The sequence below is a fragment of the Amblyomma maculatum genome, chromosome 8, assembly GCF_055883805.1.
Source record: "Amblyomma maculatum isolate TAMU_Amacu chromosome 8, ASM5588380v1, whole genome shotgun sequence".
In the NCBI taxonomy this organism is placed as follows: Eukaryota; Metazoa; Arthropoda; class Arachnida; order Ixodida; family Ixodidae; genus Amblyomma; species Amblyomma maculatum.
Genome location: NC_139351.1, coordinates 37,397,818 through 37,411,050, shown reverse-complemented (window position 1 = coordinate 37,411,050; position 13,233 = coordinate 37,397,818). Strand labels below are relative to the sequence as shown.

The window sequence follows — 13,233 nt, the reverse complement described above, 5'->3', positions numbered from 1 at the left end:
CAGTTGCAGGAAGCATTTCGCTGCTGCAACCCGGGTCACAGCAGACGGCGCCCACTTTGCCACCTGCAGCAAGCCTGAACAATCCAAGCCTAGTTGCATTAAATCCGTTTGTTTTGGTCAAGTTTTGGTGCTCGCATGGAGGAAGGAAACAACTGCTCGTGTTTGCTGGTGTTCGGTCGTGTGCTAGAATTTGCTCGTGCTATCGGTGCAACCTGCCCACGTTACGTTACATCATGCCGACAGCATCCTTCACCCTTCACGACAGGCAGCTTTTTTGAGCACCCTATCATGGGATGAATTTGAAGACATGCATTGATTTCAACGGGAGCGCGATATTCCAAAGCCTCGAAGGAACTTACGTGAGCGTGGTACCCTTCAACATCGGCGCCAACAACAACATAGTGTTCAACAGGATTTTTAGATTCTAGAAAGAGGATTTCGGAGAGCTGCAGTTAGCCCTCCTAATTCCAAATGAGGTCATCAGTGCGCAGCGTGTCAGGGTCTCCGGCTCCGAGGCACCTTGGCACAGCTCGATTTTTACTTCGGTCATCTACTCTACGATATGATAAGTGGCTTGATCTGCAAGCTCTTCAGCGATTCTCCGAGCAACGCCTCTCCGAGGTAAGGAGCGCATGGTGTGGTGGCTGTGGTGGCTTGACGGTTACAAGCCAAATTATTGATAGCAGTGCTTTCTGTGTCAAATAAATATGCCCGCCGAAACATGTAAAGCAAAGCTGACTGGCTGTGGCGTTTCAGTAGTCATCTTTGAATGCGAATTAGCGCTAATCCTGAGGTTCAGAGCTTATCAAAACAGTCTAACACTTGTGCGACCGCTTATAGCGCTTTCAAATTTAAAAAAAAAAAAAAAAGGGGCCGGAGCGGATTTAAAGCGATAAATTCCTTGTGAGAAGCGGGGCGGGATGTCGTATCATCCCGCGTGCACACTGCTACGCACTCTCGCGCTACTCATTGCACATCATCCCCATCAGCTTCCATGTGTGCATAAACGCTATCGAGCCTTCTACTCGATATAACTACGTCAAAACCCTACCATTTTGTAGTCGAAAGACACCAACGCTCATGCTCCTAGGGATGATGGCATGGGACCAATGCTCTATGGCGCGTAGCGACGTTGTGTCGTTTCTAGCAGGCGAGCAGTTTTGGCTACTGTAAAACATAATATACATTAACGATTGCAGTTGACTCGTGCCCAGTCACCGAACGTCTGCTGTAATCATTGATTTTTATTTTATTTTATTTTATTTTTTTTTTTTACGTCAATTAACTTAGGCACACTTATGCAAAGGCATCCAACTCGGTTGTAGAGCTTTGGGAAGGTGCTCTCTTGTCGACATCGAATTTAGTGAAACTGTTTAACGTCCCGAATGCAACCAGTGCTATGCTGCTTTTCGATCTTGCCTACTAGCACAGCATAAGGTCATCAACATAAACACTAGCACACTTACAAGTCAATATTTTTTTTTATTAAATTAGGGAAGTCCACGGAAACACAAACTGAGAAATACGCAAAAGGTTGTTATCAGCACAAGTTATTTTTTAATTTGCTTCATGTATTAGAAATACTCAACACTAAATTTCATAAAATTTTATGCAATAATTTAAACAATGTAAGCAATTTTGGATTTGGCCCTTATCGATATGAAAATCTATATTTGACCCTACTTTGACTGAAGGAAATTTTTTTCAGAGTCGTTTCTAGTCTCTTTGTGAAAATAATACCTGTAAACGATCATACTGTGAATACAGCTGATGAAGAGTTGTAATATTCATTGTCACACAATAAGCAGCACTGATTTGCTCTAAAGTGAGCAAATAAATGCTTAGTGGGCTTCTGCTTCAAGCAAAGATGTGAGGCTATTTTCTGTTGGTAGAAATTAGTTGGAATGTGTTTAATGAAGAGCTATTTTAATTCAGTGCACCATTGTATTGCCGGGGAATGGTAGATGCACATAGGATGCAAAGCGACAAGACAGCGGCAAATATTGTCGTTTCTTGCCAGTTTCGGCTATTTGCTTATGTTGCTAAATGTGGAAAGCCGCTGCCAACAGGCTAAACTGAATGTAGTCTTTTATAAGTTATTTTGCTAGCTTTATGTCTGCTGCAGGCCTATGTTCCCAGTGTTTTTATCTTCTGGCTTCAGATTTTCCTGTGATCTCTTCGTATCCTAGACAGTGATCAGGAAGTAGCTATGGAGAAGCAATAATTGAATTTACACTCGCAGTAGTCCACCCTATCATGCTAAAGCTGAGAAAGAAAGCTGTCAAGAATAAAATAGATTTGGCTCATTTCCATCTGCACATCAGCAGAATCTGGCTCATTTTTGATTTGGCACATGATTTCTGTGAAATTTCTGGTCTTTATTTACATCCTTACTGTCTCAAACCGTTTGCAAAAGTGAGATGTATATATGATCTTTCAATTACAAAAAAAAAAAAAAAAAAAGAAAATAACCTAGTGTAGGTTTCTGAATTTCGCTTGCTTTGAAAAAAAAAAAAAAGTCAAGTGTCGATGATAGTGTTGAAAAAATCCGGGAGCACTGCGGAATCTACACTGCAGAAATGTGAAAATCTAAGCGTTGCTGGTGCACACGGTGCATCACGTTTGCTCTCATCATTATGAATTAAATGCACCGTCATTATCATTGCTAATGTCATCACTGCTAATTCCAACTTCACTGTCATCGCTACTATCATCCTTACAGTAGACAAGGAGAATTTTGATGTGTGTTTCAAGATCCCGAACGTTGCACAGTTGGCTAAAGCGCTCGGATGGGGATGCGAGGGATAGAGGTTCGGCTCCCAGCGGAAACAGGATTTTAATTTTTTCTGATGGCATCATCATGACGTCATTTGATTGACAGCTATAGTGTGACCAAACAAACGAATGCCGACAGTATGAGCCATTAAAGATTTTCACTTAAAATTGATGGGCCTGTACGAGGTAACGCTAGTGAACTCTTCCAAAAGCAATGCAATAAGTATTATGCTATGGCACAGTAAAGAAGGTGCACACTGAAAGATTATTTTCTCATAGGGACTCTATAAGCGATCGTTGCTTGCAGCCGCTCCAATTTTTCCTCCTCAGGCGGTGCATGCAAAGGAAGGCCCCCATGCTCAACTGCTGGGGTTTCATCATGGCACAGCAAGGCAAATTTGTCGACCGTCTGTGGCTCAGAAGGAGGACTTCTCTGGGCACAAGTGGAGCCTGTGCAGAAATATCATGCACTAATGTGTACCAATGCCATAGTCTGCCAGTGGGCCATTTAAAGGCAGACGTCACGATGCAGGTAAGCCTGTTCAGTCATGTCTTCATTGCAGTAACTAGCTGTAATATGTTTTTCATATTCAGGGGAGTGCATTTCCAAATTAAAGCCTAACATCTCTGCTGCGAAAATTCCACAAGTACTTTTATATTTTTTGAGTTGGTTTTTGGGAAAGGGTACTCAATGACCCACCTCATGAAAAACAGCATTTCATCTGTAAAGAAACGTCGCACTTAAGTATGTGATGCAAGATTGTGTTAGCATGTTGCATTTTATAAATTTGTAGGAAAAAATTGTATCTAAAAACTTGCAACTGTAATTACATCTCATTATACAAAAAGAAGAGGCACCTGTGTAGACCCGCATTGGTTATATTTTTAATTCTTGCTATCTTTTAGGGATCCTCAAGGAGACGGTGCACTTTGAGAACCTGCAGAAGATCACCATGGGTCATAAATATGTGATCTATAGTGATGCAGCCTACCCCCGATGGCCTCTACTCTACAAGCTGTTTGGAGGTACCGTACTGCAACCTGATCATGTTGCCTTCAACAAGGCAATTAGCAGTGTTAGGAAAGCTGTAGAGGGGGGTTTGGCAGCGTAGCATGGGATTTTGCTTTTATTGACTATTTCAAGAACCAAACTTTGAGATGGTAACAGGTAAGGCGCATGTATAAAGTTGCGCAATGAACTGCCGAACATCTTTGTACAGCTGTCATGTGTCTATCTACTTTGTCTTGTGTCTGCCTCAGTTGGGCAATACCTTGTGCCTTTTCAGACATAAGTGTCGGCCTACGTCCTGCGGTCAAAAAATTTGGAACATTTTTTTTTTTTTTTAGGCTGCCTTTCTCAGTAAAATATGGACAAGCATGGCAAGCAGCGACCTTCATTGTTGAGGCATTTGTCAACAGTCGCAGAATTCATCTCTGTATTCCTTACAGCAATAATTGCAGCATGCAGTGGTGCATATCTTGTAAATAGGGTAAGTGCACTAGGAAACTTGGACATCAGAAACAAGTGGACAGGAGGCTTGCAGACTCACAACTGGATTTTACTAAGTAACGATGACATATATAAAGTGCACAAAACCGCATGCTCAACGCTATACTTTTGCTTGCTGTATATATGTCCTCTTTCGGTTAGTAAAATACAGTTGTGAGCCTGTGTACGTCCATGTCCACTTCTGTTTCTGTTGTCCGTGTTTTCTAGAACAGTTACTCCATTTCCAAGATGAGCATCACTGCATGCAACAATGCTACCCAAAGGTTTATGCTGTTCATTTGTTGACGCTGTTATGCAGAGATGCAGCTTTATGAATTTTTTTGTTTATGCGAGATGCAGCAATATTTATCTCGATTGATTGCAGCAGTGCATGACTACTTTCTCGTTGTTCTCGTCTCACAGTGTTCAACATGACATAGTGTGTGCGTGGTGGCATTTAGGGTGGTGTGTGATAGTGTTTGTGTTCAAATGCGGGGGTTTTTGCCCGAGCGTTGTGTGCAGCGATATGACAGCTTCGGTTTGCCATCTCGCTACTTGGCGAACTGAAAGGACGCGATGACTTTGGTTCGGCATTGTCTCCCATGCTCCTTGGACTGCGTGACCGTCTACCGGTGGACACCTGACAGCTGTGCTCCGGACCAACGGCTTCACTTGTTCCCAACGCTGACTTCGAACTGTTAGTGGCACGAGATGCTTGTGACCGCAAATATGCACTAGACCACCAGTCTGAACGCTGTACATGAGTTGTGCCACGTGGGCCGTCTCTAGTGTTTCACCCGAACGGTTGTGTATGCATTTGTGTATTGTCTAGATTAAGGAAAGGTGGCATCTGAGTTATAAAAGTGTATAAACCACCACAGCTTGTCTTCGTCAGGCCGTCTGACGGCTTCAGTGAGAACCTGTGCTACCAGTTGGAAAAAGTGATGATGCCATTTTATGGTTTTTCACTTCATGCTGCTAATTCACAGCTCATATAATTATTGATCGCATGTACTGCTAGAGTCATTATTCAGAGTTTTCTGTACACTACTGAATTAATTGTAATCTCATTGAGCTGTCATGCTGTCATCATGCCCGAGACGCTTTGCATTGTAGCCCCATCCAGTAGTGCAGCCAGAGCTCGAGTTTTACCAACGTTGGCATCAACGAATGCCGCAGATGCCCTCTCCCTCTGTTTCTGCACTCTTTTTTTCATAAACTAAAGTCGCCTTTGAATCTCCTAGATTTTAACCCTGCAAAACTGTGTCTAGTCAGGCCAAAGCTATCACGCATATCTTTCTTTTTTTTTTTTTGCAGCTGTGGGTTTCGTGGACCCTGAAAATCACTTCGTGAGCCCTTATTTGAGAAACACTGACCTATGATATGTTTTTAGCAATTACCACTATGTGACGGGACATTTTGAATTTCTTTTGGTGAAGTGGTGACCACAGGCCACTAACAGTGTTTTCAACGTTGTAGCTGAGGCTCACTTGAGAGAGGTTGCGCGCATATATTTTTTTTCGAGTCATTGCATATGTTTACAATTCTCACAATGCAAATATTTCTTAAAATATGCAATTTAAAATTAGTGTGGCCTTTGCAGATAATTTTGGACCTGTATTTGCGAAACTGTAGCCTTAGCTACTTATGCACCATAAAATGCAAGAACAGAAACACACCGACAGCATTTGTGTTGCAAAAATGTATTTGGGATTTATTTGGCAAAGTGAACATGGTCGAGAGGGTTTTGGAGAAAATAAACTGGTGCTATCTGCAATGTGATATAGTGCCAACATAAATAACTCATTCTTTCATCAGCGCAATCAGCATCTTGTCAACTGATTGCCAAGATTTCACCAGCTGATCTCCACATGTCCATCTTCACACGGGGCAGTGTTCGTCACCATGTGCTGCTTAAAACATCCGTGTTGTATTCTTCTACCTTCCTGGAATGAAAAGGTGCAGTGTTCACAGAAATTACTGTAAAATTAAAGCTGTTATGAGAAAGCTGGAGGTTGTTTAATATTGCTCTCCAGCTGGTATTGCAGTGAATAACTACGCACATGATTATTCATGAAATGTCTGGGCATATGGCATACCCCTATATCATGGCACAGAAGTGCAGCAGTCTCTTGTGAATGCACCTATCGGGGGTGGAATTGCCACTCCATTTGCTCCATTCTGCTCCCAAACTGCTTTTCCTGCTCTATCCTGCTCCAAAATGCAATATTGCTCCAAAACTGCTCCAAATTGGCTGTTTTAATGTTCTACCATCAAATTTAGTGCAACACACAAACAATGTCTTTGCACCAGTGGCAAAGATATAACGCATCTAGCACTGGGCTTAATACAAACGAAATTTTTGTAAGGGAAGGAAGCATGTGGCATAATAAATATTTGTTTGCAAGTAAATTTAATATGAGTCACTGGCGATTGGAGATAATTGCAAAAAAAATGCACTGTGCATGTGACGTAGCACCTCCTCTCAGCCTTTTGAATCGCCAGTGGAGGGAGAAGCAAGAGCAGCAAGCGAAGCAGATAGGCGCAAACTACCGTGAGTCGTTCGGAAGGAAACTTGTCCGACTGGAAAAACCACATGAGTTATTCTAATGGTTGTGGTCTAAGAACAAGCAGGCACCTATCGAGCCTCTTTTTCAGTAACAAGCTTGTCGGGCCTACGGCAGACAAAATCATACTTGAATCGTTATGGGTTGGTACTCCAAAGATGTCACTCACTAGGAAGCGTCTCAAGAGTGTTGGAAAGCCATACAGGGCCTATTGCCAAGATTTAAAAAATGAGCCCCAGCATTGCTCAAGCAAAGAATGATAAAACTATTGGAAGTGATAAGTAAAAATGCTGAAGGATGAAAAGGCTACCCTTCAGTGCCATCTACATTTCCTGAAGGCACTACTGACCACTGCCAAGGAATTTATCAGCACAGGCATAGGATCAAAAAGGGATATGCACAAGATAGAGAGCAGAAATGTCATGTCCATTAATCTGAGCTCCAAATTAGTGGCATTGCTTGAGTGCATTGAAGTGGTAAACTTGACATTTGAATCTGTCAAGTCAGAATAGGCAAATGCCTTTGGTCACAAGGTCACACTAGGTGTTCAGTTATAAAGCACACCAGCAAGCATTTTGTTTGCTGCTAGTCTGTTTCAAGTTGTTGGCCGTTGTCTTGTCAGAAATGAGTGCGAAGTTGGAGAGGCATTGAACTTGCATAAAAAGGAAGAGCTCATCTTTTTCTGTCAGAAAGAGAAAAACAATTACTACAATTATCAGAGGCATTTGACCTTAGGAACCTGCTCCAAAACATAATTCAAATGCTCCAAAACTCTTGTCTCATTGCTCCAAAGCTGCTCCAAAACTCTTGTCTCGCTGCTCCCAAAGCTGCTCCAAAATGCTTGAGCCTGCTTCCACCCCTGACCTATGTATCAGACCCATTGATGACTGTCTTTAGTGGTAATGGCACATACCCACGGCGGGGAATAGGCCATGGTATATAGCAAGTACAAAAGGTTCATGGACAAGCAATTGGGTATTTTGATAATTACGAATCTTAAACTAGAATTTCATGAAAAAAAAGAAAGGAAAAGAAAAGGCAGTGAATTCTCATTGTAGCAATCTACCTGGTGTGATTATATAGTTGTGAACAGAATTGCACACAGGTTGTAGGGTATATCCCTTGGCACTTGCCCCGAAGGAGAGGAGAATAAACACAAATAGCATGCCTGAGTAATCACCATTTGAACGATCTAACAGTCACTAACAGTGTTTCACAAGGAAGCCTGCTTTGGCCACTGTTGTTGAAAGTGTTCATCAAAGACATTGCCCACATCGACATATCCATTAAATTTGTCGTACATATATAGGGTGGATCTGGAACATATGATATGGGCGTGTCCAGAAATCTAAAATATAAATCAAGAGACAAAAAATAATTCTGGGAAACTACTGTCGAGCTCACGCCCTGAAACTCTGCTAGGTCTAATCCGACTAGCTGACGTCGCCCATGTCCAAGGACTTCAGGCCGTCATCTTTGCGGATAAGTTGACACCTATCTTGCACCTGTTGGATATTTATTAGTTTTGCCACCAACCACCACATGCAGATGACTGTTCTATTATGACGGGCACTGATGCAGACACGTTGACAAAGCAAAGCAAAGCCTTCCTGTTAACATTATTGTTGTGTTTTCAATCAAACAAACTTAATATAAATTGTTCAAAGACAACGCTGATTATTTTCCCAGAAAAAAAAATTTTTTTTTAATCGTGCTGTCAGCAATGAGAGCCGGAACATTACAATTGTAGGCTCGCAGAGAATACTAAGTGTTACGTTCAACAGCAATCTATACTGGGACTTGCCTGTTGCTGGCATATGCAAAAGATTTTCCATGGTATTTGATGTTATTTTATGTCAGTGAACGCTCCTTCTGATGCACATTGAAAACAAATTGAATCATTTTTCACATCAACCAATGCATTAAGACCACAGTGGAGGGTGGAGTAAACAATAATATAATTTTGCCATCCTTTTCTTGAGGATAAATAAAATTCACCAAATGGGTAATTGCAGTAGAAATGTCTCTATAAAATATTACTTCTGAGCTTTTGCGTTGATTATGCACATGCACAGCAGCATGCTGCAATGACCTAAGAGCTGGAAATGCATCACGCGTCCAGGCAAACATCACACAAAAGTGTGAAGCCGCAAAAAGAAAAAGCATGTGAGAACTTCCCACGCTTTGCCCGATGATGAATACATTCTGGAGAGGGGTGCCTGAGGCCACACCGCACAGGAAGATACGGTGGCTGTTTGGGAGAAGGGACATGGCCATAAAACCATTACACTGATCCATTAGGAGTTGAGTTCTACAGATGCTGTTTTGATCCGCTGTATGTGACATCAGACATGCCCTGTGTTTTTCTGGCAGACAGACTCCTTGTTCGACTATTGCAACGCTATCGAAGTGAAAAAGGAAGTTTCTATGTCTCCTCGCCTGTTCCCAAGGTATGACTGCAGGAACATTGCTTACCAATACTGTTTGATTGACTGGCTGATTGACCTGAAGAGATGCGCCGTGTTTTATTGGCCAAAGTTCTGTGAGAGGGCTGGATTGATTGTTTAAAGGTTTCTTGTGGAGTAAAAAAAAAACAATACTGGCCCTGGGCAAGAGGCTCAATAGTCTATCATTGCTATGAACTTGCTTTTGACCTTTTGCTGTTAAGACCTTTGAAGTATGTACATAAGTCTGCAGAAGTGCAATCAAATTTCATTGTTTTTGTTCTCTCATCTTCGAAACGTCATTCTTCTCTCAAACCGAAGACTCAGTCATGCCACCAAATGGAGTGTAGGTTCAAAACAGTCTGAGACAAGCATAACAATACACAAAGCATTGCGATGGTCTCGTGAGTGTGCACCATGAACATGAAAATTTGTAAATAATTTGTTTTCCTACTCATTTATTTCATTTATCGCTGCTTTCATAGGCCATTGCATTTTGTATAATGCACTGTTGCTGCTGCTGGTCCATGCATAGTTTTGGCATGAATGCAAAAGCTAACAACTAGGTTCTAGTGCAGTTGTACTAAGCAGTCTTGAGTTTTAAACTGTAGTAAGCTGTTAAGGCATTGAGATAAATAAAACTTTTTACAAATTGGTGCTGCTCAAAATAACGTAAATATGTCCTCACCCCTCAAGGGCACTGACTGCAGGCTTGGTGTTGACGGCAGCGGCTCCACACTGTGCAGACTTGTGGCTGTGCCATGGAAGCAAGCAAACAAATGAAAGAAATAATTATTTCTGCAGCCATGAGATCCTGTTTTCCGGTGCATAACAACATGCACGAGCTTACTTTAGCACTCTGGCTACACTTTGTACACTGCAGTAAGAGAATCCAGACTGAACATTGCAGTGCTTTGTAAATAGCTGTAACATGTTCAACAAGAACATTGAAGAAAGTAATATAAGAAGTGTTGTCGCTTACTATTCCGGGAGTTGTCATGATTGCTTTCATCATCATGAGTCTCTCTGGGCACCATGTCATTCAGGCACTTGCAGGCTCATTTTCATCTGAAAGGGAATAACCATATGAGACGCAGATGATTGGTAATTAACTTGCCAACATAATACAGGATCTAATTGTGCAGCTGAGAGTTGCGCCAGGACACTAGAAAAGTGCCACGACGCAGACACTGTTGCCTTCATTCAATGCAACGGTCCTTAACAAGGATCCTTTTTTTAATTTTCAGGTGTTTTTATAACACAATGAGCAAACCAGTTCAGCCTCTGCGACTTGTAAATGCTAATAAGACTTCCAGTGCCTGAATGTTTTGTCCAACAGCATAAAATACTTCATTTCACGTGCTGACACAGGGACACAAGTTCATAAGCTTGGAGCAAAAAAAAATTAAATGACCTCTTGCAATATTTGGCTTTGGCACTGCATTCAGCATGTGCTGTTAGCTAATGGTGCCAGACAATTGTCTGAGAAGATAAAGTAAATCATCTTGCAAACAATTCTCATTTATTGTGGCTCCTGGTGGCTGTGCACATTTACATGCACATGTAAACAAAAGCAGCTACACGACGTGTATTATATTATGCAACTCGAGCCATGCTTAGCAAAAATGCTGAAATATTATGTATCTAATTCGCACAACGTAAGTGGCTTTTTACTTTGCGCTGCTATTTCCCAGCAATCGACTAGGCGGTGTTCAGACGGGCGGGCCGTATGTATCGTGGGAAAGCATCATCCACCACCACTCCTACTCGGAGCGCACGCGATCGGCAGGCGCCTAGTCACTGCCATTCCGAGCTACTCAAAAGTGCCGTTTTCGTCACATATGATAACTAATTGTTCCGCTCGGACAGTCCGCTGTCCAGTCCGATCGTCTGAACAGAGAAGGTAGTGGGTAGTCTTACCAGAATCATTTTTTTTTTTTTTTTTCTGACGCTGGATGGCTTGCAAAGGCCTTTGCGAACGCCTTCATTGCGCAGCGGAGCGAGCGCTCGTTCGCCGTCGGCGGATCCCTAGAAATCGTTGCAACTTCTTTCGACGGCGCCTTCTCCCTGCGCTGTACAGTGTATGTACAGGATGGTGGCGATCTCGAGCTACTTGCTTGTCGTCCGCCGCACTGAAACGCTTGCGCATGATGTTTTCTTGGCACGGCCGGGGCAAGGGTATTACAGCATTTGATGACACCAATGTGAAAACGGGAGAACTATGTGGCCCGTTGCGCACAGCAGCACTCTACAAGCACTCGTAGCACCATCCCATCGGCGCTTGGCGGCTTGGCTCCATGGCTGCTGAAATCTCGTGAGATCTCGCGAGATTACGGCAAGCTGGACGTCACGCGGCATACGTCTCCGGAGTACGTCTCCAGCGCCTGTACGTATCGGCAGTTTTCACGCATGCGCAGTAGGCGTCCGATACGTCTACGTCTGTACGTCTCCGGGAGACGTAATACGTCTCCGGTAAGCTAAATCTCTGTCCTTTTCACCTCCACGCCACTCACTCCTCCGTCACTCTCCCATTTCCGCGACGCGACAGAGATAACTTCGAGAGGGATTCTCCTCTCCCTTGTATACAGCGAAGTTGTTGGTGGAGAGGGGGTTGGAGTAAGCATAGCTGCCATGCGTCAGAAACTTCCCGACAGTGTAACCATGAGCATGTAGGCGGGACTGCGGACACGACTCCGCCCATCCAAAGCAGTGGTGGTTTTGCCACTTTCCCAGTTTGCTCTATCAACTTCCTAACAGGGAATACGGCCCCGCATGTCCAAAATTTAACAACGGAGAACCCGCCACTCAGGCGCACATCATCTGGGGGTGCGTAAATAACCCGCCCCCAAGGGCCCTTCCCAGTTTGCTCAAGCAAACCACATCCGTCCAGCACTGCTTCCTACCACACAACTAAAAAGAAAATGCGTGTTGTGTCCAACGTGCGCGCGTGCGTGTGTGTTGTGTCTACCGCTCGCGTGCTGTGTCTCCGTGTTTAATTGTCGGATTACATGTTCGGTACTGGATATTGCAACCGACACGCGGCAAGACCTTGGCGTTAATGTGCTATTTAGCATTAGTTTCCGTTTGATCCTTTGTGCGCTGTGTGTGCAGTGCTTTACTGGCGTCGACTTCCCGCATCGTAATAGTTCGCTCTGCAATCCACCGCTGTGAAGGCGGATTAACTCTCAGCAGTAGTCCCGCGCTCCCATGGCAACCTTTTCTGGAGCTTTGCCGTGCCGTCCCATGTCCTTCTGTGGCGTGTGTTTATCCTATACTGGTTATGTAATAAGGCGAGGAAGAAATTCCAAACCGGATCCAATGTCAGGAAAAGAGCGTCTACCCCGCGTCAGTGGTTCTACTATCCTTGACCTATCTCATTAGGCCTCTAACTAATATCCCGGATATCGGATCACAAACCTTATTATCACTCCGCGGAAGAGAACTCATTTGCTCTCCTAATGAATGGCAGCACTCGGCAGTTGGTCAGAAATCAATGTCTTTATTGCATAGTCAGAAGCAACGCACAATACAAAAATGATTACGACAAAAATGACTTTGGGTCATAGAGCGCCGTTGCGTGGTCGTCAAAAGTTGCCCAGGGCACAAGTTTGCCAAGAATAGTTAAGAGGTTCTTACGATACAACTCCATATTTAGTCTTTTTTTTTTTTTTTGTAATGTATAAACATCTTTTCAAAGTGGAAATGTAGTGGCGATCTCACAAGACACTTTAAATATAGAGATAACAATGATTCCATTTTCTCCGTGTTTGCTCGGAGATGATCCTTTACCAAATCATTCTCTACGTTGTCGGACGAAATGACGGTAGAGTTTCTTAACAACAAATGTTGCTCCTCGAAGTGGGCTCTGGTGAGATGCACATTTTCAACGAAACTCGTGGGTACTCTGCCAATGGACGGGAATTGCCAGCCGCACAACTTTGCATTTTTGCTCGCCGCA

The 13,233-nt window shown here is 43.3% G+C and overlaps 1 protein-coding gene and 1 long non-coding RNA gene across 3 annotated transcripts in view; one reads left to right on the top strand and one right to left on the bottom strand.

The window, feature by feature from the left end:
• LOC146180996 (uncharacterized) overlaps nucleotides 1-11,780 on the bottom strand; it is a 70,622-nt gene extending 58,842 nt beyond the window's left edge. The window contains exons 1-4 of one of the 2 annotated variants that reach the window (XR_014700135.1): nucleotides 11,196-11,779; nucleotides 10,258-10,343; nucleotides 9,964-10,029; nucleotides 6,075-6,210 (exon numbers count right to left, since the gene is read on the bottom strand). This is a non-coding gene — a long non-coding RNA (uncharacterized LOC146180996). Of the gene's footprint in view, nucleotides 1-6,074; nucleotides 6,211-9,963; nucleotides 10,030-10,257; nucleotides 10,344-11,195 lie in introns of those variants that run through there. The other variant, XR_014700134.1, reaches the window with a different exon arrangement.
• Nucleotides 122-5,866, top strand: LOC146180997 (uncharacterized). The gene is made up of 3 exons (XM_084576217.1): nucleotides 122-621; nucleotides 3,106-3,307; nucleotides 3,682-5,866. The coding sequence occupies exons 1-3, from the start codon at nucleotides 563-565 to the stop codon at nucleotides 3,745-3,747; spliced, it is 327 nt and encodes a 108-aa protein (XP_084432343.1). The 5' UTR covers nucleotides 122-562; the 3' UTR covers nucleotides 3,748-5,866.
• Nucleotides 11,781-13,233: the final 1,453 nt, after the last annotated feature.